This window comes from Corticium candelabrum, chromosome 15 (assembly GCF_963422355.1).
Source record: "Corticium candelabrum chromosome 15, ooCorCand1.1, whole genome shotgun sequence".
In the NCBI taxonomy this organism is placed as follows: Eukaryota; Metazoa; Porifera; class Homoscleromorpha; order Homosclerophorida; family Plakinidae; genus Corticium; species Corticium candelabrum.
The window spans coordinates 2,884,795-2,908,475 of record NC_085099.1 but is presented as its reverse complement, the minus strand read 5'-3'; the positions used below and the strand labels follow the sequence as shown (position 1 = coordinate 2,908,475).

General features: G+C 41.6%; 2 protein-coding genes across 3 annotated transcripts; both read right to left on the bottom strand.

The window, feature by feature from the left end:
• Window positions 1–44: 44 nt before the first annotated feature.
• On the bottom strand, window positions 45–15,443 carry LOC134190559 (dynein axonemal heavy chain 5-like). 2 transcript variants are annotated; one of them, XM_062659008.1, is made up of 41 exons: window positions 12,084–15,443; window positions 11,929–12,027; window positions 11,679–11,866; window positions 11,535–11,621; window positions 11,232–11,474; window positions 10,227–10,877; window positions 10,025–10,165; window positions 9,723–9,957; window positions 9,515–9,657; window positions 9,319–9,453; window positions 9,131–9,253; window positions 8,863–9,076; window positions 8,223–8,689; window positions 8,032–8,154; window positions 7,838–7,968; window positions 7,632–7,785; window positions 7,408–7,572; window positions 7,118–7,344; window positions 6,832–7,054; window positions 6,649–6,750; window positions 6,513–6,587; window positions 6,276–6,446; window positions 6,000–6,215; window positions 5,673–5,938; window positions 5,289–5,613; window positions 4,875–5,120; window positions 4,367–4,818; window positions 4,122–4,312; window positions 3,938–4,059; window positions 3,766–3,884; window positions 3,508–3,710; window positions 3,384–3,457; window positions 3,013–3,321; window positions 2,822–2,938; window positions 2,661–2,762; window positions 2,440–2,600; window positions 2,215–2,374; window positions 1,986–2,138; window positions 1,858–1,917; window positions 1,653–1,805; window positions 45–1,566 (listed from the first exon to the last, which is right to left on the bottom strand). In XM_062659008.1, exons 1-41 carry the CDS (start codon window positions 15,298–15,300, stop codon window positions 1,180–1,182), a joined length of 11,130 nt encoding a protein of 3,709 aa, XP_062514992.1. In that variant the 5' UTR covers window positions 15,301–15,443; the 3' UTR covers window positions 45–1,179. The 2 variants fall into 2 exon arrangements, 1 of the variants encoding a protein (XP_062514992.1); XR_009971654.1 differs by lacking the exons at window positions 45–1,566; window positions 1,653–1,805; window positions 1,858–1,917; ... (1 more) ...; window positions 2,215–2,374; window positions 2,440–2,600 and having other exon boundaries at window positions 2,664–2,762; window positions 2,822–2,955.
• On the bottom strand, window positions 15,353–22,943 carry LOC134190890 (dynein axonemal heavy chain 5-like). Its single transcript, XM_062659428.1, has 16 exons — window positions 22,855–22,943; window positions 22,185–22,319; window positions 22,005–22,107; window positions 19,005–19,159; window positions 18,592–18,945; window positions 18,356–18,532; window positions 17,710–17,823; window positions 17,545–17,652; window positions 16,997–17,443; window positions 16,844–16,929; window positions 16,630–16,772; window positions 16,395–16,573; window positions 16,123–16,329; window positions 15,612–15,929; window positions 15,403–15,549; window positions 15,353–15,361 (listed from the first exon to the last, which is right to left on the bottom strand). Exons 1-16 carry the CDS (start codon window positions 22,858–22,860, stop codon window positions 15,353–15,355), a joined length of 2,688 nt encoding a protein of 895 aa, XP_062515412.1. The 5' UTR covers window positions 22,861–22,943.
• Between the last annotated feature and the right edge of the window lie 738 nt (window positions 22,944–23,681).

Genomic DNA, 23,681 nt, shown 5'->3' with positions numbered 1-23,681 from the left:
ACTGCAACTGGACATCTCATTCGCACGTTTGTCTCTTACACCAGCTTTCGTCTGTCCGTTTCAGTATCTTGATAGAAAACTTTGTGGGTCTGTATGCCTCACTTTGTACCTGACAGTATTTCAATACAATGACACAGTTACATGTACTTTGGTGAACAAAGTAGAAGCAGCTAAGCTTTTGTAGTACATTTTGCAAGTCTGTATATGTTGTTTCAAACTTTACAATTTGGTGTCTCAATAATGTCTGTCTGTCTGTCTTTGTTCCATATCTTTTCATAAATGAATGCTATTACAACCAAAACTATTCAAAATGTTCCGGAGACCCAATAGGGTCAATACACCTCACAAACTAATGTATGCAAAACTGAGTATGTCTTTACATTACTAGAGCTCATAGATAAAAGGCGTGATAGTTTCCTTGCAATAGTCTTAGCATTGCAACGTTGTAGTGCTGTTGAGAATCGTTTTCTCCAGTAACACATGAATTCTTTAGCATTCTTATTGCCATCATCATCCGTCGACCTGATTGATAATTCTTGTTGGTTATTGGTGGCTCGTTCTGTCTGTCTGTCTGGCAAAGGTATTTCACTATTGAAAAGAACTTTTAACTCTACATGAAAGTGAAGCTAATACAACTATGCTAGTATCCCACGTACAGTCTGATATAAAAGCATATCTATACATTATACTCATGTATAGTTCAGTGTCATCCCAGTCTGTCCGTCCGTCTGTCTGTATTTGTTGAAAAGCAAAATGTACAATGTAAATTATAATAAATAACGTTTGTATCATTTAAGACCTCTAAAAGCTGCCTCGTTCATTCTCTCATCAATGTCTCGAGCCCATGGTGCCGGAGTGTTTACATACTCATTAGCTGCTGTCAAGTTTCACTGTGTTCTTAAATGGGTACCCGTTTGTCTGTATCCCCGTAAATGTAATGTGGTGCGTCTCTTTGATACATGTTTACCTACCTTCGTGATCGTTTTATTTTTAAGTAGCTCATTTATTGTTACAGAAGATTAAAAATGTACCGAAAATGCGCATTTTATAAACTCCTTAAATGTAGAAAACACAAGCTCATGGAAACCATAATGGAACTAAAAGTCTACGAAACGTTGCAGTCTTACAACAACAATTCAACAATTACCTAATCTCCTTACACCATAGTCAGTTGTGATATCACTTGACGTCACATAGTAGTGCCACACCTCTCAACACCCAATGGTCTGGATTTTGTGTCGTCTTCAGGGAGCAATCCGTAATGTATGTCAAGTCAGTACGACGAGGTTTCTTATACACAGGACAACAGTAGAGTTTTGGGTCCTTTCCAGATGTTGAGTTGAGTGCATACATGTGGATAACAGGCATTGGAGTGAAGAGCACTTTGTTGGGAGACTCAACAAGGCGACTGTTGCGTTTATCCCACCCAGCTCCATCCAAGTAAAGCCCATGAATGTAAACACCTTCCTGAGGAGGGCCAGCGATGTCATCCTTGTACTGTCGAGTGATGTCATTGTGGAGTACAACACTATCCAAAGCCCAGCCCTTGTGAGCACGTGTAACCTCCTAGACACAACAGAAATGCAGTGTACACATTTTTTAAGAAGATTCAAGATCAAGGTGGAAGGAACAAATAGACTGCAACTACCCACTTGTCGCATAGCTGTCAAAAACCCTTGTGGATTGAAAAAACCAGTCATCCAAAATACCATCGGACGACCTTCAAAACACCAGGAATGGAACTGGGTGTTACGTTCAAGTAGCTCTGTGAACCAAAAGCCGAGGCTGGCCGAATCCCAAGAAACCTAGAAGTGAACGGTTATCAACACGGTCGAATCAGAACTAAACTGTTATTACTTTGCTCCAAGCTGCTGGGATCCTGGCATCAAACATTCTGTCCAGTGCATCGCGAAGTGACTATTGACACCCGAATTTATAGAATCACAAGCAATGCATTATGCACAGACACAAAGTGCCAGTCTCACCTCACTCATAATGATCGTTCCATCAATGGCCAACATCAAGTCTTTCAATGTGTTACGAACACAGGTGATCACACGCTGCATTCTGTCAATCTCCTGCCTCAGAAAAATATTCATGGGAGACAGAGCACCCATTTTCTGTAGACGAGCTTTGACCTGTTAGTTATTATAGAAATAAAATAACCTCTCTCTGATAAATTTATCATACCGAATGCTATGAACATAAACTAACTTCATGTGGAACATAATCAACCGGAAGTCTATCAAGCATATCTTCTGCTTGCCTCTTAACTATACTTTCTCTCGTTTCACCACTGCCAGCTGCAGTGCTGTCTTTTGGCTGGATGCTGACTATTGTGTCAAGAACAGCCTTCGCCATGCTGGTCTGATACCTGGAATGAGACAAGTTAATTAACTTAAAGAAATCAACCTTATTACAGGGCTGGATCATATGTACGTGATATCTGCATTGGTGTGGAGCCCAAAAACTTCTGGTGAGTCGATCAGTGGTAGCTGGTCTACGTAGTCAAGGTAATGTTGAACCTTTACGCAAATTGGAATACCATAGCCTTTGTAGAACGAGAAGCTTGGATGAAACATGTTTTCGCCAAACCATAACTACAAAGGGACACGTGTAGCTTCTAGAAGGTTTTTTATTTCATATGTCAAGGCATGCACCTTCGTAAATGTGTTGAGCAAACGTTTGTCCATTTCGTCGGTCACTCGGCCCCCATAATGTATATCACCTAACATGTATCTGACAGTGTTCCACGAGACACCCTGTTTCGCAAATCATGCATTACTATCATGAATGGTGAAAATGACATCTCATTGAATACCTTTTTCAAGTCCATGTCATCAAGGTGGTTTTGTACAAACTGAATGCTTGAGTTCAGATCACCATTGTTAAATTCATAGGGAATATTCCAACCAAGTGGACCAAATTTCCGTCTCTCCTGCAGTGACACACCAACTATTAATCAAGGATTGTTACCTCTAGACTTCAGCATTTGAGATGGCCACAACAGACCTGTACTGTGGTATGCAAAAATGCCACCGCATAAAGCATTGGCTTCCATTGGTACACATTGCTAATGTCAAGCATGTCTTGAGTGATACTAGAGTATGTTCGTTTGAGGCCAGCTTTAATTCCTTGTGGTGGCTCGTTGGTAAACTTTATGCAGATTTGTAGAAGATTGATGGGGAATTGCTTGTGAACCTCAGTGGTCATCCACAGTCGGAATGACTCATGAACGTTCTCTGTTGTCAGGATGGTATTTAGCAACTCATCCAGGAAATCTAATCCAAGATGGCAATTCTGCAGAAGCACCCAGCCACCCTGTAAGACGATTATCATGAGTTTAGATTTAGATTTAGTTTATGACATTGTCGAGTACTTACTGATGCCATAAATTGCTGTAGAAGACGACGTGCATGAACATCCTGCCCTTGACCCATGGACACAGCTCGGCAATCTACAGGGAACAATTAGAGTCTACATATTTTGAGACAGCAATTTCAATACCCAAGCCCTGTCGTTTGGCCAGAGCCTCAATTTGGTTGCTTGGGTCTGAGCCTAGCGTGAGGAAGCAGATCATTGGCGTTCGAATAGTTGACTCTTTCCACATTCCCTTCAGATCAAGAATGACGCCCTCAGCATATTCCTTACTCAGTGACTCTGAGATGTAATTCCTTGCCTGAACGGTCACACGATCAGGACACCAAGATCTAAAAAAGTAAATATTAATACAGTAGAGATCGAAATTGAAGTTTATTTGAATACCTAATTAGGAGCAATCGTTGAAATGTATCCAAAGACTTGTCATATCCGTCTGGGATAGGTGATTCTTCTGGCTCATTGTCATCAAACCAAGTCTTCCAAGTTTTCTCATTTCGTCCAATCTATTAATAAGCACTATCACAACTTTGTCAACTAACACCATGGATTACACTACCTGGTTCAGTATCTGCCGGAAGTGAGGCAGTTTGCTGAGCTCAACAAGATTCAACCATGTCAGATCACGGATCCATTTGAATGGCTTTGGCTCGACTGCATTTAGATCTAACGCAGCACCACCTAAAATATGCCCATTTTCACAAACAAAGCATATTACTCTGATCATCACATAATATGTTCACCTTTGATCAAAGTCATGAATTCCTGATGTTTGACGTGGCCTTTTTCAAGGTCAATTTTGAGAGCCAGCAGCAATGTGAATAGAAACTTGTGTTCTTCATAAAAGCCACGACAAGAGTAGCGAAAGACAGCCGTCGTCAAGTAGTCAACAATATTTTGGATGCGTTTAGACATGAGTGGTGACTTGACAGAACTAAGACAGAAATCATTAGCCACAAAGAATTCAAACAGAGAAGCAGTGCTTTACCGAGCCATTGAGAGCTCAAACACCCCCAAGAACTGAGAAAGGGAAGTCTGGTACATGACATTGACCATTGACATCTCAACAATAAGGAAGTACAGGATACTCCCACGAGTTGCAACAGGCCTGAACTCCTCTCTTGCTGAGTTAATCTGCACCTCTGTATCAGCAGCTACCTTGAGCTTCTGTTTAACATCCTCAGCAGTCACTTTAGTATCACGCAACATTTCAATGAGAGATTCATCATCCACTAGTGAGCCTTTAGTACTAGTCAATCGGAACAACAAGCTGTCCTCCAGTTCTTTCATTTTCTTCCTGTTTGCCTGCACGTCTTCAAGGAGTTTATTCCTATCAGCCTCCAACTCAGCCTTCTCGTACAATATCACCATGCCAAGCAGTTGATCCCCGAGCCCCTTCATGGTGACTGTGAAATCAATGATTGCTGTTCTTGCACTGATCTATAAACTAACTCATATACAAAACAATTTTCTTGGATCACAAACAACAGCCAAACCTCAGGTGTGTATGCTGGGTTTGGCAATTTCGTTGTAATATAGAGAGCAAAGCCCTTCATGACATCAACCTCCTTGTCGCCGACTTTGACCTTGAATGTTGTTCCTGACTTGATAAAGTTCTTTTCAAGCACATTGTCTAACACAGGATCAAGCTCTTCACCGACATCTTCAATAAGCATGGGACGACCAAGAGACAGACTGTCTTCCAAATGTGTCCGGAAATACTTGTGGTTTAGTGAAGTGATCTAGTTAGCATGAACAACATAGTTTGTCTACTGTCACAGAGTGATGAGTGCATGGTGCACATGTGTGTGTGGTGTGGTGTGTGTGTGTGTGTGTGTGTGTGTGTGTGTGTGTGTGTGTGTGTGTGTGTGTGTGTGGTTTGTGTGTGTGGTGTGTGTGTGTGAGTGTACTTGGAGTTCGTGTCCTCCTTCTTTGTTCTTGATCCAGAATTTGCCTTGACCCTGTGGATCAATCAAGAGTGGAAATCTTGACGCCTTTGTGACAATGATCCCATTTTGTGTTGACAATTCATCGTTAGGCAGTCCTTGCAGATTCCATTCTCCAACAGTTGTACTATCAGTCAACATTGCCGTGACATCTAAGTCACTACTAAATGGAATTTCACGACTCTTTAATTCTTTCTTCCAGTTGCTCAATAAAAGCTGACGATACTCCTGATTGAATGGACCAGCATATGACAAAAATGCAGTACCAAGTACCACATCACCAACCAGTCTACGCAGAATCAGTAAACTCAAACTACACTTACTGACTGATCGACTCTTGCCACTTACCGTCCAATCTGATCATCAAACTCTTTACTCTGATTTGTCCATCTTTCTTTTTCTCCACTCAAACCGTCTATTAGTGCTGTAGCTGCTTGCATCTTTCTCCTGCACATGTCTGCGTCTTCAGTGAGCTTTTGCTTCTTGCTGATAGCTGCGTCATACATAGCTCGAACCTCATCAAGCTGTCGTTTTTTCTCATCCAGTTCTGCCTGAGCCACTGCCAAGTCTTTATCTGCAGCATCCAGTCGAGCTTCCTGTAGCATCAGATTTGCCTATGGAAACAGACAAATTGCACACAGAAAGAAGTACAGCAAATAAATATATTGTATGCACTTTGAGTGGGAGAACTTCTTTGTTGATACCGTAGAAATATGCCATGGCTTTCGTCCATGAGAGCAAACCAGCAACGTCACCACAGACACGCTTAGCAGTTTCCATGTTGTAGTCTTCTTGTTCGATATATGCCAATAGCAGTTCTACCGTTTCTTCATTGATCATATCCTTTGAGTAGTTGAGAAGATTAGCAAGGAATGAAGCTTGACTCATCATCTATTATTAAACTTGAATAACTGACAATTGGGGAGATAAACAACATCAATCAAGAAGAACCTTGAGAGCTTCAGTCCATGATGGTTTCAAACAGTTTGGTCTGTCCGGATCAGGAACAACGGTGTCTATTCTTCTTTGGAACAAAAGCAAGACACAGTCCATTATGCGCATGATGAGGTGTGGAGGACGTTTGAGGTTTCGAACAGTTGCGATGTGACTTGGCTGAATTGTCTACGATCAAAACATGATTAAAACTATGAGTGAAATATCAAAGTGTATGGCTGAGGTTTCATGGACTTTCAGAGCAGCTTCTGCTTCTTCCAAGGCTGGCTTGGCAGCTTCAAGCTTCTCTTCAGCTAATCCTTTATCAACCTGTAGAAATGCACTGTAAGAAGCTGGTTTGATGCCTAGTATAATACGGTTTTAACCATACAGCAATATTGTCTACAATTGCTTGGGCCTTGTCCTTCACCTTCTGAACTTGAGCTTTCACTTTTTCTGATTCTTGAGCTTTCACAGACACTTCGGCAAGAACCTAAATGCAGCCAAGGACAGACAAAGACACGATCAGGTGGCAAGGCCCTTAGCAGATGGGCAGACTGCAGTCTCTACATACTCTATCAGCTTCTTCAGTAGCTACTGCCAATTCCTTCTCCTTTGTTGCTAGATCTCTTGACAACTGAGCAACTGATTCGCTTGCCTCTGATAGTTTTTCAAGTCCCATGTTCATCCGGTCAGCCAATCCTCCTATCTCTTTTCTCTTGTCTGTGTATACACTCTTGTATCCATTTAAGAATGACAGATATGACTTTGGAGTCACATGAGCTGAACGTCGGAAACTATACCAGAAAATCACCACAATGCATTGAATACAACATCTCCATAATAAACCTATACCATACCGCTGAAAATAGTCTACACATGTTTCAGCAACGCCATCTTGAACAACACCCATGAGGTGAACAACTTCTTGCTTGATTTTTTGCTCACAGGCAATGTCATAATCAGCCAAGAAGTGTTCTGCAACAGCAATTAAGGCATCCTTAGGCCAGCGGCTGAACCAGTCCATTGTGCAACCACTGATGAGGCCAGGAAATTTAAGAGCACGATTCCGGAACTTCTCTCCAACCTAATAAAGAACAAGAATGGTCAATAATGTGAACCTAATCATGCATGTAGCAATGTGACTGACTGGTGAAAAACAAAGTACAACGTGAAGATTTTGACGAGCTCGACTCAAGAAATAATTGTAGAGGTTGTCTGGTGTTGGTGGCCGTCTTGAAAACTCCTTTTTCATTACTGGTGTCAGCTCAGTAGCAATTTCATCCAGCTCTTCGCGGGCATAGAGATTGGAAACCTTTGCAACAGCAGATCTGTCAGCTACATGACAATACTGTCACGTTAAACCATTATTACTTCACCAGATGACAAAACATTATTCAGATATTCCAGAAAGGCTTCATCTTTGATTTCTTGATCAGTGAAAATAAAGGTGATGCCTTGGCCCTTCACACCAGCCACATGATACAAATGCTTCAGATCATCCATCAAGTTTGTGACATTGTACGATCTAATTTCATAAAACATTGCTTAATACATAATCACCACGGAATGAGTCTAACCGTGTTAAAGTGATCTGGAATGTCTTGTATCCAGCAATGAATGATGCCAAACGAGTCAGACTTTGCTTACCCGATCCACCAACGCCAACCAACAGAGCATTACCACGATCAGTTCGAATTATGCGAGAAATCTATTAGAATGTACTCAAGCATAAGCTACAATTGGTTTGCAGCAATGTTGTTGATTGTATGACCTTGATCAAATTGACTATTGCATCCTTGAAGAATACCAAATCCATAGCAGCACCTCTTATTGTTTCATTGTACTGAATCATGAATGTCTCCAGCCTTTCCCTCAAGTCATCAAGAGGTGGAATCTGCAACATACAAAATCAGCAGCTGTATATATACTGTAAATGCATTTTATAAGCTTGGAGGCGTGAACCATTTCATAGATTTTTGGAGGTTCCAAATCAGCATCATCTGCTTCATCACCAGTTGGCTCTGGTGCTTCCCTAAGAAAATCAACAAAATATGGCTCCTCTGGTATTTGTTCTCTCAGTTCTGCTCCAAGGAGATCTCCTGCAGTTCTAGACATAGCCGCTTCAAACCATTCTTTGTCTTCTTCACAGACGAAACGATCTGAGATTACACGACAGCATTCATGCTTCCATAAGGTCATTAGGTGACTTGTTTCAGTTATAATTTCTGAAGTGACGTTGACCATGCCTTCCCAAATTCGGGACAAGTCACGTAGATTGAAGATGTAGTGGAATTTTGCTGGTGTGGATAGCATTTTAAATTTTGTTGCTTGCCAAAGACTACGTGTCACCTGAACCAATTGGCCGGCTAAATGACTCACAGCAGGAGGAAAGCCACGCTCCTTACAGAAGTAGCCAGTTGCAATCACACCTACATTGAAACAACAAACACTGACAGTCAAAGTGAAACACACAAGTCACAAACACTCAAGATAGACATATGTGTAGGCAGACACATGAACAGAGAGACAGATAAACAAACAGATGAGACAGACACTCAGTCAAAAACAAACGTAGTCAATGAACAATCAAAAGGAGACGAACCAAAGATCTTGTCAATAGAAGCATTGGAAGGTAAAGTGCAATTGAATACAGCAAAGTGTCGTTTCAGACGCTGAGGGACATCATTGCGTCCACCACCCGGATGAATCATGGCAGACACAAACTGCATGTCAGCAATTGTGACGAAATCACCCGGTTTGTCAAGACTATAGATTCCTTTCAATTCCATCAGCTGACGGACAATCTCATTGGTCACCTGTGAGAGATCAATAGTAAATTCAACAGTCAAGATATCTCCAGACTTTCTTACTTGATCTCCCCACTCGTTGATCAAGGGCATGTTGATGTCATCAATGAAAACAGTCATTTTACGACCAGCAGGAGGGCCATAAGTACTGCCAATACGCTTCTCAACGTAACTTTCAATAGATCGCTACAAGAGATACAACACAAGTACATCATCAGAACAGTTACAGAATGACTGTGAAAGGAACATACTTGAAATAGATTTGGGGTAGTGGCAGATGAGAAATTGAGAGATTTTGTCATGTGTGCTTCAGGATCGTACTTTGCACAATAGCTGTTCAATATGACAGTTTTTGCACTGCCTTGCTCACCAATTAGCATAACACCCTATGATTAAACCAATGCACATATTCAAAGAAGGAACTGCTACGAAGATTGCTTAGTAAACCTTGTGTTGCTTAGCCACTGTATGGACAAGGAAGTCAGTTCGGACATTGTCAACATTTGGTACAAGAATTGACCAGAATGGAGGTGTTACATCCTTTGGATAAACGTAGTCCTGCACTCGTGTTTTCCAATGATGCCATTCACCTGAGCAAGACAGAAACATGACGTACCATATGAAACTAATTTATTGTTTCTTAACAAAAATGAACCTTTGTCATTGACTACGAATTCAAATATTGTGTCTTGAGAGTCAGCACGAATGACAGGTAAATCGATGTTACAGCTTTGCTTCAAGTATGATTCCAGTTTGGATCGATCTTGAATCTCCAGAAGAGCACCAAAACTCCACATAATGGCAAAAGTGAAAAGTCGACCAAGATGCACAGCGTTAATAGTCGAACCATCATCACACGATGGAATTAGACCTTCTAGTAACTGAATTGCCTACAGTCAGCATTGTGAGATAATATCATATGTTTACTCAACAAGCAACAAGGGCTTTATGACTCACCTGTGCAATATAGTTGCATTCAAGAAGTGCCATCTTTGCATTCAAGTTGTGGTTACAATAGTTGAGCACATCCTGGAATGCTTCGTCAAACAAGGAGGTCAGAACACTGGACTCTGACGTGTGCCGTTTCTTTAACCATCCCTGTTACCCATTAGGAACTATAACACATATAATACCACCAAGTTACACTTCCTACAATCACCTGTAAGATAGGCTTCCACTCGAGACCAGAAGAACTCATGTACACCATGCCATTCCGAGACACTGTTGCAGGAGATGCATTATCAACGTTGTCTGGTTCAAACAAGATTTTGCAATTAGTCGCCATGGGGATACGATCACCATTAGCCAATGTGAGCGTCTGGTTGTCATCAAGAACAGAGTTAAGATTTTCAATCCAGAATGTGTCGACAGGACCATCAAGAACGAGCCATACATGCTCGCCTTTCTTTGTCCTTAATGTCTTACGCCAAAGAGTCGAGAATATTCCATCAGTCCAATCATTAGTGGCTACATCCAGCTTTCCAAACATCTGAGAAGCAGTGATTGCCTTGGGGTTCATCCTCATCTCGCGATGTGGCATGCCACAATCAGTAAGTGCTCGCATAAGAATGTGAATGCACTGGGTCTTGCCTGCACCAGCAGGACCTAATACCATCATACCATGTCGAACTCGCTGTGTTTCAAATAGCTGGATGAGCTTGAGTGTCCATGGAGGATGATGGATGAGTCCTGCCTTCTCCACTTGGGCCGCAATTGCTTCCTCGAGATCAGGATAATTAGCCTTATCCATGCTGATACCAGGAAATAAGTCACTTATGAGAGACAAGAAAAGAGGCTCATCTTCATCCACCTACACCAGGACATGATGAAAACGTAAGCTTAATTTGATCAGTTTGAGATAAATTAACAGCGAAAACAACTTAATGTAGTAGTTTGTATTTTATTCTTGAATTAGTTTACCATATATTTAATCAAATTCTATTTAATCAATTTGATTTTAGTTAAGAAACAAGTAACGTGTGATTTAGACAAAATGTTTGAGTTAAAGTTTGACTAATTAGTTACATCACTAAATTCAGAATTTACATTTTAGAAATGGAATAATCAGACTTAAAGGATTTCATGCAATCTAATGTGCAAGTTTAAACATAAGAATACCACAAAATAAACAATTTACTAATAATTCTAAACAATTGAATTTTACTAGTTTGGAAAGGTTCATGTCTCTCATGACTCGCATCACAATATCATTTTCGGCTTCGCCTTCTGAGCTCCGTTTCACAGATCCAAGAGTCCGAAGGACAGACAAGATGTTCCGTAGCCCAAAATCATAGTGGACCTGCTTAGACAGCTGCTCTTCACACAGCTTATAGAGTGTGTAAAATTTCCTAGCCAAAGTAATGTTGTCCTGGAATCCACAGCTTGCAAGCTTCACTCGGATAATAATCTAGACCAATAAAAAGGTGCTATGGTTTGTAGAAACTATTTGGACATTGAGATAAATTACCTGACGATCAGGTACCATCATTGCCACACCTCTAAATTGCATTTTTAAGTTCTCTGGCAGCTCCTGACGTCCAGCATATCCAGGATTCTAACATGACACGTTATTCTCCATATGCCACATTGGTAATGTGATGGTAATGCTCACCATAGTAAGGAAAAGACCAAATTCTGGATTCATTTTGACAACATCACCGTCAGTGAAAACGAATTGTGGCTTGCGATCTTTCTTGCACGCTAATACAACAGATATCTGTTGTGCAGCAACAGATAAAACGGGCAGCTCAATGCGGTTGAATTCATCAAAGCATCCCCAGCTACCAGACTGTGCAAGACCTACAATAACAAAAATTTTGTCCATCACATTGTCACTATCCAATAATTAATTGATTACACACCTTTGAATATCCGTCCTAATCCTCTGTAGTCCATCTGATCAGAACAATTGAAGACAACAACATACTTTCCAAGGGCTTTACCCATATCCTTGACAGTTTCTAAATCAAATACAACATCACTTCTGCAAACTACCTATCGGTATCATGTACACAACCTGTCTTTCCTGTACCGGCTGGTCCAGCAGGTGAGCCTCCCATTGAAAGACCCAATGCTTGTGCCAGAGTAATGTAACATCGATCAGTGAGTGGTGTGATGACAAGCCGTTCAGTACAACCAAGAAATTCATTCTGGTATGTGAAGCTTACATCAGTGATGCTAATTACACATTTGTCTGTCTCATTATTGTAGTAGAACCGAGATTGCTTGAGCCACTCGAAGTCACTTAGCGAGCGAATATGCATTTTTACCAAGTCATGGAATATGTCACGTTGGTGGACATGAATTGTGATGAGTGTTTCATACTTTGTCCTTTCCACTGGAACTAGGTCTTCTGTTGTTTTGTCAATAAGCATATTTAAAATGTCTAAAAATTCTTGATCAGTTGCAGCCATAACTTTCTTGTCACTACGTGCAGCAGCTAGACCTTTCTCTGCCTGTCGCGTCCACAACATCTGCAAGCCCAGTAGCCCAACTTGAGCTGGGAATGTATCAAGAAATGTCATCAGTTCAAATGATGAATCTTGAATTGTGATTGCTGCATTACGTACAACACCATGAACTGACTTCTGCATCATGTTGAGGAGATGCATGAGCCACTGTTCTACGTTACCATGTGCCATCACTGGTCTTTCAAAATCAATGCAGACAGCTTCACGAGAGTTAATGGCCAAAATGCGATCATAGTCTCTCTCATGAAATGTCACTGTTTTTATATTGTCAAAAATATTCAGCAAGTGAGCCTGGATAGTGTGAGAGTCACTGGCCTGGCCAAGGATTTCCAGAAGAGCAGTATCAGACACAAAAAAGAAACGGGGGAAAAGCAAACGCTTAGCTTCAAGGTACCCACTAAGAGACTTCTGGCAAAGCTCAAGTTGTTCCAGCAAATGAGGAAGCAGTTGACCCAGCATCTCATCTCCCACACAACACTGAACAACGTTTGGTGTCTCATGTGCTCGATGCATGATTTTATTCCATGACTTGTCAATATTGTGGAATTTCTTTGCCTCCTTTGGCAGCTGCTTTGCAATATCGCCACCTACAAAGACAGCTTCTAAGTAGATCCACAAGTTCTGGACTGCCAGCCAACTCTCAATGATTTCCGTTGTGCTCGAAAGCTTCTGCACCCACTTTTGGATCTTTGGTTTGAATGGTGGATTATAACGATTACTCAACAGTGAGCTAAGAACCATTAAACTGTCCTCCATGCATGACACTGTCTCTAAAGTTTCATCACCTCTTAGGAGAAGTTCACCACGATTCTTGAAACTGCTGAAGTGAAGTCGTTCAGAACTCCACTCATTTTCAATTGCTTTCAGTTTTCCCTCAATGTCCTGCTCCTTCACTGCTGCAATACAAATGTCCTCAATGTCTTCTTTGTGCTCAAGAAGTGGTGCTTCCATAATATTTCTGAGCAGGAAGCCTTCTGCTTCAATGTCAAACACATGCCCAGTGAGCTCAGTCAATCTGGCCCAATGGCGTGGCTTCATAGCTTTATTTGCCATGCTCTCAAGCAAGGGACATGTTTCATTGAAATCGTCAATCTTTTTCTTGAGGTCTAGAAATGCCTGCCATTCTTTCAAAGCACGTGGAAGCTTCCTACAACGATTCTGAAAATCAAGCAGTTCAGCATTAATTTTCTCGATGTTGACCTCAGCCCATGGAATTTCATAGTAACCATCAACTCCATCAACAACATTATTGTAAAGACTATAAAGTTTCTGAAGAAGCGACAATTCTTTCCGGATTCGAAATAGATCAGGATAGTCAGTAACTGGAAGTCCAAATAATTCCTCACCACCCTTATACGTGTTGTATTGACGCCACAGAGTATCAAACTGATTTTGGAAAATGATGAGACGGTCACTAGCATCACGTGGAGATACACCAGGTGCCATGGGGCCTTTGGTGGTATACTCTTTATAATACGCATTCAGCTCTTCATGGTATGAAGTGATGCTTGTAACCAAATTCTCTTTGAATTCTGACTGGATGGAGATGAGGTAATCCTGGACTTGCTTGGCAGTCGCAAGCAGTCTGGTCCATGAATATCTCAGTGTGTCAACACGTTCTGATTCCTCCTGCACGACTGGCAAACGATGCTTACTCAGTAGGGCATAAGATTCTTCTACTGGGGAAATCATGGCATCAATACGAATTTCATTTTCGCGTATTTCACGAAGGATATCCATGGTCAAACGGACATCATCTAGGTCTTTCACAGGACGCGCTAGCCGTTTCATGCACTCATTGATAAATCGAAAAGCTTCTTCCATTACTAGCCGGTACTTCCTGTTGCTGTGTTCACCAACTACAACTCGCCAAGCTTTTGCCTCAGCACATAGTGCTATCTTCAAAGGCTCTGCTACCATGAGAATAGCTCCTACTTCATGGACATCAGGCCTGTCCATAATTTCCTTTTCTACCTCAACATAGTGAGCAATTTGAGCTTCAAATTCAGCCACTTGTGGATGAGACTCGTTAAATTTAGCCATTGCTTCAACATGATCCAGCTTCCAAAGCATGTGGTAACACGAGTACTCATCAAGCACACTGACAATGGCATCTTTTGTCGAGTTTATGGCTGTGGAGAGGATTGCTACAAGCTTAGAAAGCTCCTTGTTTTCACATATACTTCTCCAATGGTTCCTCAGTGGTGGGCCAACACCCACAATACTAGACAAATTGCCCATACTAGCATCATGGTGAAGACTCAAACGTGAGTGAGTTGATGCATCATTCAGATGAGCATGACTGTAACTAATGAGACGACTACGTGTTGCAGCAGCTTCAGACTGCATTACCTTCATCTCCTCGACTCGTTTCTGCTGCTCTAGTTGGCCCCACAGGTAAACATGTTTTCCAACACCGAGAACCATTTGAGCTGCTTTGTTGACTGCCTGTTGGACTTCATCAAGACTTGGCTGGATGATGATACTCGGTATAGCTAGTACCATATTACAACGAAACACTGGATGACTGTCTCGTTTCCTGTTTGCTTCTCCATACCGATATGAAGTGGCAGAGCTTGCCTGCTTCTTGAGATTTTCCAGAGTTGAACGGATAGCCTTCAACAAACAGTCATGAGTGCACTGCTCAAAATATGCCATCAACTCATCAGCTTCTTTGCGGAGAGCTTCCCTTTTCTGTTGACGCCTTTCAGCAGCTAATGCCCCTGGAAGAAGCATTCGAGTATTAGGTCGTGTAGCATCCATACTATTACCACTCTCATGGCGACTAATATTGCTGGCAGACTGTCGGCTTATCCTACTTAAACTACCAGTGCCATTTGCCCTTTTTAACAAGCGAGGACTAACTTGAAGCTCAAGAACTTGGCTCTCAACTTCATCGTCATTGTCTTCATATTCATCACTGTCAAGTAGAAGATGGAGTACTGAATGAACAGCATTTTCAATCATAGTGCTGCGTGAGTTGATGAATTCAGCAGCTTTCTCACTACAATCCTGAAGAAATGCATGTATAGAAACATTTGTACAAAAGAACATTACTACAATGAAAACCAAACCTGAGTTTGCACAAGAAACTCTTCAGTAGACAATGGCTCCAACTCAGGTAGTTCACATAGAACACAACAACTAATCTCATTCAAATATACTGTAATGAGATTTTCATAGATGTTGTTGACTTTATCTATAAGAAGCTCCAGTTCTGACATAGCACACTTTGCTTTATCGACAAAGGCATCGAATGTCACTGATGTCCATGTGATGAGAGTAAGACCAGCCCCAAGAGCAACATCAACTTTAGCCAAATGAGGATTGAACAGATTGGCAAATAAGGGAAGAATTTTCTGTCTCACTCTGGCATTCTCACTCAACATCACCTAAAAGTCAACTAATCAGTAAATGACAATCATTGACATGTTGTGTGCATGGATGGCCCGTGTGTGTGTGTGTGTGTGTGTGTGTGTGTGTGTGTGTGTGTGTGTGTGTGTGTGTGTGTGTGTGTGTGTGTCCACCACAAAACAAACGAACTAAATTGAGAGGATTAATGCAAAACATGTCTACTATCAATACCTGAAGCTGATTGGACTTGTGTTTGAAAGCAGCTTGTTTTGACTTCAAACCAATGGCAGTGAGTGGTATGTCAAGTCCCAGTTTCTCCATAACCTCTACTTCACGAATGACAAGCAGCACAGACTCATCAAAGTTTACCAGGAGATCCTTGGTCTTTGGATGTTTCACTAACACAGTGACATGGATACCTTGAGCTACAATGTCCATCTAGCATTACAAAGCATCAGACAGTTTATGAACAAATGTATGTATGTGTACCAGCACAAATAAACCTGTTTTAGCCATGCTTGGTGGTAGATCAGTTCAAATTCCACAAGAACTCTTGCCAAATTGTTGTATTTCTTGATAACTTTCTTGGCAGAGGGCATCTTTAGGACTACAGAGTACTCTTGAAATACAGTCATTGGTTCTTCAATCCTTCGTAGTAGTTGCCTTGCCCATAGGATTTTTCCTAAGTTCACAAAAAATTAATAACAGAAGAAACACAAGTATGATGATGTTTCTAACCAGCAACTGGTGGCATTGTGCTTTCCACGGGTGGATCTGATTTGTTCTGATTATACAACTTTGTTGTGTTTTCAATGTCTCGCAGGTAGTGGAGAAGGATCATTTGATATTTCTCTTCTACATCAAGACATGGTAATTTCAAACTGAAACACAAACACACAAAATACGCAATGTTAAAAGAAAATAATCCTGACATGTTACATATGGCACAAACCGTTCAAATCGAGCCAACAGTTGCAACCCTCTTCGGGTTGAAGGAATTCGTTCAAAACACTGGTTGAAGAACATCTGCAACTGGACCTGAAAATGAGTGACACTAAATTGTCATAACTCACCAGTATAGCGCTGCATGTAACCAAACTCTTACTTCAAAGTCACTAATGTTTGACTTGAAATCCCGATAGTCAACATCAAAATCAGTCTTGCGGTGATCCAAAACATCATATGGTTTCTTCTTCAGTGTAATAATGATGACTTGGAAGCGATTGGCTGCCACTTCCATTCCTTCAATGTGAGATTCAGATAAAATCTGGTACGTCTTGATGATCATCAGAATGTCAATGATTTTTTCAAGGCGTCGACCGAATGCATTGAATTTGCCAAATACATACATCTCACTAAATATAAGAGGCCTTTCATCTGATTGCTCCAAAATCTTCTGTTTTACTCGTTGGACACACTGTTGGTATTCATTATTCAGTCTCAAGCAAGCCTGCAGCTTAGGGATCAATGTTTGCATGTCCTGGTCCCAAACACGATGGAAACCATGACTTGTAATGTAATCTTTGCAAGCTGTGATCATCTGGTTTGTAACCTGAAAAAGAGATAAATCTCCTCACATGTATTGTACAAAATGGAGAGGAAACGGCGGTTTCAGGCATATCAAGCAGTGCGTGCATGTAGTGTTCTTCAAACCTTTACAAACAAAGCTGTCATTTTCTCTGCTGTGTTGTAACAACGAGAGTAGCTGTGTATCATGCGAATGGCATTGATGAGGCCCGGTAAGGCATCTACCATACTCACCTGCATAAACCATATAATTACTATACAACTTGCAGCTTGAGTTTGATTACTGCTTACCGGATCACTTCGATAAAGTGGATCGCAGTATTTCTCCAGAGTATGAAGGAATTTCACATTATCCTTAGCTTCATTGGCGCCTTCAGTAATACGAGAATCCAGTTCTCTCCAAGTCTGCATAGAAATTAACAACAAGAGGTGAAACACAATGTAAGTGAAACCAAAACATGTGTGAAAGCAGCTTAGGAGTGACTAGAAGTGTGTAACTGATCATTGAATACGCAGTACATGACAAAGATACCAATAAAACATATATCCTAACCCATATCTTTACAGAGAGTTTGAATTACTGTTACCCGTCTGCTAGGTACAGTACATCAATTAACAAATATAGGTATAAGCACATTAGGTAACTAAAAGAAATATGTCACAAAGGTACTCCGTCCTAGACAAATAGAGCTGCACATGCATGAACAAGGATCTTAAGCATAATCCATTACATTGCTGTCTGGTACATCTTGACCTTGTATACAAAATAGATAGAAACAGTTTGGTTTAAGATTTTGAGGGGCATTAGTATTGGTGATGTTTAGTAAATTTGGAAGGTTTGAAAACGAATAAAGAAAGATGTCCAAAACAGGGTGTCATTAACTTGGAAACACATACGTCTCAATTCTTTGGTCATGTCTGCTGTTCTATAACGTACCTTGAGTAATTTTGATTTTGCAATGTGAAGGACACCAACTACAGCTTTGCATTCTTTGCTCTTGGCATGGGCTAATAGTGAGTTGAACCGTGCCATACGTTGTTTCCAGTATACAAGCTCCACTCGTGGACCAACATCATTGGTTTCTTTGCGCATCTGGTCACTCTTAGTCAAAATCTTCAAATTCAATAAACTCCATTAAAATATTATTGACAATTACTAAATACAAAACAAACTTGTTCCAATTCTTTGCACCACGTTGTCAAGCATCGTTCGAGTTGCTCCACCATTTCTGGGTTGTCAGCAGCTCGTAAATAATCAGACGGTGTTGTTATTGATGCAAAATCAACTTCATCACATGCTGGAAGTGACACAAGGTCAGCAAGACTTGCTTCAGCTCCAGCAAGGATTTGAACAAACGATTCCAGTTTAACCAAAAAGTCACCACGTAAACGTTCAATCTCTTTACTGTCTCCCTGGCCCCAGCTATCATAGCTATGCAAAGCTGGAATGAATACAGATGACAAAAGATGCCGAACAGCACCAAGAATCCCGCCTCCATTTGCTTCCAGCATGCCAAAGTGTATCTCCTATACATTGATACATGTATTTCTGCATGACTGATATTTTACAAATTGTGTAAAATTACGCTGCTGATGTTGTGAATAGTGATTGCCTTTGATGTTAGTCGGAGAAAAAAAGCACACGTGCCAGGAAAAGGTTCGTGTGACCCATCTGTCAAGAAGACTTTCAGCTTTGATTTATGTACTGGGACTTGAGGCTTGACTGCTGCTGCTGATCCATCTGAAATAGCCAAATGGTTATTAGCCTTGCAACTCTATGCCTTCTGTTTGCCTGTCTGTCCGTCCGTCCGTCCGTCTGTCTGTCTGTCTGTCTGTCTTCATTTATTTCAATACATTTTAAGCACAATTACAACACTAAATATACACTAATCCTTGTCTCTGCCTCAAACTTAAAAAGGCTAACACCACCTATATCATTTACATCAAACGCAAAGAGTCTTAATGAACTACCATAAACTATATCTAAACTGTATGTAATTAACTAACTAGTGCACGCTACATTGTACATCCAAATCTTCTCCCATGACCCCATCTCCTCGACCTCCTGTTATCCTCTTCAATTTTCCTAGTATCACTCCAGCATTAGCTTTCTGCACAATTACAACTATACGTTTCCTCCAGTAGCAGACAAACTCAGAATGGGTTTTCTTCCCTTCACAGTCCCTTGCTCTGGATGCAAGAGTATTCAAATATCTTTCTGCTTCTTGCCCCCATCTCCCAAAATGTTCAAAGACTAACGGGACGAGTGTTGGGCTAGTAGTACCTCCACCGGACAGGGCTAGCTTAGAATATTCTTCCTCTTTTGCTCCTCCCTTGGTGAAGCCGCGAATCCATCTTCTTCTGCCGATTTTGATAAGACTTCAGAACTCCACGGATGAGCAAAGGCAACATCTAAGTCAACGTTCGATCCCTCATCAGTGTCAAACACCACAATATCGGGTCTGCAATCATTGTTTGTATATCTGTCTTTTGGTTCTTTTCTGTGGTGCAGACCTACTTCACGCAAGCATTCAGACCATCCACTCACAACAGAATCATGCTGCCATATAGGGCCTCCTCCACGTTTACAACTAAGAAGATGGTATCTGTCTTTGTCGAGAACTTTCCCACATTCAGTGTGACAGACAACCTCCAAATGGCATTTGGGCAACCCATCCTCAATAGAGCCACTAAGCAAACTCGCTGGGGTTAAGCGCAAGCTTTTTTGAGGAGGGAACCGCTTCAAGCCATGAGCCACTACCTTTTCCTTGAACTGATCTTAAACGAGCTTGTCCTTGGCATCACCAGCTGTCTCTAGACACATCTCAACTTTGCTTGAAAAGACTTGGGCAGACTGTCTGTCTGTCTGTCAAAGGTATTACATTCTTCAAATGATTGAACATTACAACGATGACAAGCTAACAAACATATACCAGGACTTAAAACAACTAAAACTAGAAACAGTCACAGTTCCAAATATAACACTACTGCAAACAACAAGAACAAAACAAAAAAGCTAAGTGTAACCTACACTAAGACGAACAACAGTATATCAAGCAATCTTCCAGCACGACGATGACATTTTGTGCTGGATTACGCGGCCACAACACCGTTGCAATTGTAAGCTGATTCTCTTTCTCCAATAGTCTAGGAACTCAGCAGTGTTGCGCCGACCAGATCCATCCCGAGAACGCAAAGCGAGTGACTGAAGAAATTTTCCCCCTCCTCGCCCCATCTACCGAAATGTCTGTCTGTCTGTCTGTCCAATACATTTTTTGTCTGTCAATACATATATTTTTATACATCAGCACTATTACAGTCTAATTGTCCAAATGCCAGTCCAAAAGCCCACAATGTGCCGCACAACAAAACCCAACTACTTGTCTGTCTGTCTGTCTGTCCTTTATTTTCAATATCAATACTACCATACAATGAATATCAGTAAAAGGCACCACAGCTAAATAGTGAGTTCTCGACCCAATGGGTCGAGCTAAACAAGTCAAATCAACAGAAACAAGGGCGAGCGCCTAAACCAGTTTAACAAGTAGTTTAAGCTAAACTTGTTAAAGAATTGACCTGTTTCCACCTGCATTGAACCAGTTATATTGTAAACCTAAACCGCTTTCCTAAACCTACTTCAAAGTAGGTTTAGCAAGTGGTTTAGGTTTAACTGTCACATGACAGTAGCACACTTGTTTAGATGGCTTCTGACAATGCCGTTTTGATAATATTGACTATTTTGCTGGGATAGGATTGCCTTAAAAGGTGTAAGGATTGTTAACTAAGGAAATCAGCAGCTACGGAGAGAGAAAGGAGACGGTGTTCTTGGTCATCGTCATGCAAATTTCTACTAGCAGATGCTGAACCAGTGACAACCAACAGTTGCCCTGACTCGGCGACAGAGCAGCCCAATACTTCAAAATAAGGCGTTCCTAAACGGTTTGTTTTGCACATCCGGATGAACTTGCCTGGATGTGCATGGTCCTAGTGGAAACAGTCACTTTCTTGAACTGGTTTAGTTTTAAACGCGTTTAATTAAGCTTGTCACAATCCACGTGCTATTAATTAAGAGTTGCATTACGAATATGGTTAGGGGAGGAGCCATACCGGCATTTGGCAAACTGAGTCAATAGGTAATGACTGGATTGCGATTTGCCGATAGTATATAAAATGTAGTCATCAGAGGGCGTTAGTCAGTCTTAGTGAGATTTGTAGAGGCGCATAGGTGCGCTGAGGTTGTAAGCTGTTCTTTAACGTACTGACAAGTATATATTGTGTTCTCACTGTCTCTCTCAAGTGTCAGGCTGCCGCGATTCTCTAAGGTGCAATCGGAAACTGTCTTGCTGCGTGTTAACTTTTCCATTCACGCGCAACAAAGCTAAACTAGTTTTAAGGTGCAGCTAGTGGAAAGACAGCCAAAGTCTGTCTGTCTGTCTCTCAAACCCCCTCTCCCCCCCCCGGCGTTCTTAAATTCAAATTACAATACAATAGCAACTAGCTAACTACGTTCGTCTTTTCAATAACAATAATACCAACATCGAATGGAACATAATGCCACACTGTTTATTCATTCCCTGGAAACTAACCTCCATCTGTTGCCTCTACTGGCACAGATCGCTGTGCACCCTCACAAAAGAACATCAAACAAGTGGGCCCACCAGCCTCGAAATAGCTGTCCATGTAATACACCTAAATATTGTAATTTTGAGAAAGAGCAATGCAACACAGCTCAACATTAATTAATTTAAAAAATTGTCGTTCTCTACCTGATTTCCATCCAGCAGGCACTCTTCAACTTCCAATGCATCAAACTGCATATTCTCAGCAAGAGTTCTCACAATATAGTCATGTCTGGGATCCATGTGAGAGCGCTTTGCTTCTCTTTCTTCTTTCAACCTCATCTTCATCAAAAACGGTAAGAAAACTCAGGCAAACAAGCCGGGTTGACAAAAAATAACACAGACAGACTGATTCATTCCTCCAATCAATGGGCGCTGCGGGCAGGGGGGGAGGGAGCTGTCAGACAAATACACAGACAAATACACAGACAAACAGACTAACAGACAGACAGACAGACAAACAGAAAGACTGACAGACGGATTGACAGATCTGACTGACAAACAGACAAACAGCTAGCTATAGACAGACTGACAAACACATTGACAGACAGACAGACAGACAGATAGAGTCAGACTGAGACACGTCCTCGAAGGTAGCATGACAACAAATTCTTAGAACTCGCAGATCGAGTGCAACGCGGACAGCTAGACTGGAGAACAAACAAGCGCAAACTGCTCGCGCACAGTCTGAAGCGACTCAGTAAATACATGTATATGTTTGCTAATCAATTTCATGTGTGCAGCATTCAATATCTAGCGCTGATATCGTTATCTAGCCCATTCACACGTGTATCTAGCATGCGAAACGCGCACTCACCATCATACCACTCTAATCCATGCAAGAAGCAAGCGTCTACACAACCTCCAGACCCACAACAATTACATTCTCACATTAGTCCGGGCAGGTAGGCGTGGCACCTAACCAGATTTCCCCCTCAAAATGACACACTGAGGCGCTTTCAAGGCTTACCTGCTTGTCTTTCAACGTGTCGCCTGTCACCAATACGCGTGAGGTTTTCCGATCGCCGATTGTTCCCCGTCTTGCATGTTGTCTGCGAGCGGGAGATTTCAATGTTGTTGTCAGGTAGCGACCTGAAGGGTCGCTGGCCATTGAGGTAAGTCGAACGAGCGAATTTGTTGTGTTTCTGTCGTGGAAAGAGACCGCGGTTGTTGACTGTGTCGGTATCGACGCGACGCTCGTAAACACTATCAGCTTTATTTCCGGTTGTTGATTTCTTGTGCAACACATTGACGTCAACTGTCTTATTAGCATAATTGTTTGTGTCACGTGTGTGTGTTCGCGCGTGTGTGCGTGCGTGCGTGCGTGCGTGCGTGTGCGTGTGCGTGTGCGTGTGCGTGTGCGTGTGCGTGTGCGTGTGCGTGTGCGTGTGCGTGTGCGTGTGCGTGTACGTGTGCGTGTGCGTGTGCGTGTGCGTGTGCGTGTGCGTGTGCGTGTGTGTGTGTGTGTGTGTGTGTGTGTGTGTGTGTGTGTGTGTGTGTGTGTGTGTGTGTGTGTGTGTGTGTGTGTGTGTGTGGCACACTAAAACTGCGTTTAGGTGACGAACAGTGGACAACGCGGTAGGAATGCAATGTCTGCAAATTTTTAGTTTAGGTTAATTTAATTAATAATCAATTTATAAAACC

What these genes read in the sequence shown, in the direction of transcription:
- LOC134190559 (XM_062659008.1), bottom strand. Translation starts at nt 15,300, where the DNA reads ATGGATGCTACACGACCTAATACTCGAATGCTTCTTCCAGGGGCATTA. An exon ending in TCAACGAGTGGGGAGATCAA is followed by an intron (nt 9,077 to 9,130) that starts GTAAGAAAGTCT and finishes GATCTCTCACAG; the next exon opens with GTGACCAATGAGATTGTCCG. An exon ending in CTACTGAAGAAGCTGATAGA is followed by an intron (nt 6,751 to 6,831) that starts GTATGTAGAGAC and finishes GGCTGCATTTAG; the next exon opens with GTTCTTGCCGAAGTGTCTGT.
- LOC134190890 (XM_062659428.1), bottom strand. An exon ending in CAAAATCAAAATTACTCAAG is followed by an intron (nt 17,824 to 18,355) that starts GTACGTTATAGA and finishes ATTTCTATGCAG; the next exon opens with ACTTGGAGAGAACTGGATTC. An exon ending in CTGTTGGCTCGATTTGAACG is followed by an intron (nt 16,773 to 16,843) that starts GTTTGTGCCATA and finishes TTTGTGTTTCAG; the next exon opens with TTTGAAATTACCATGTCTTG.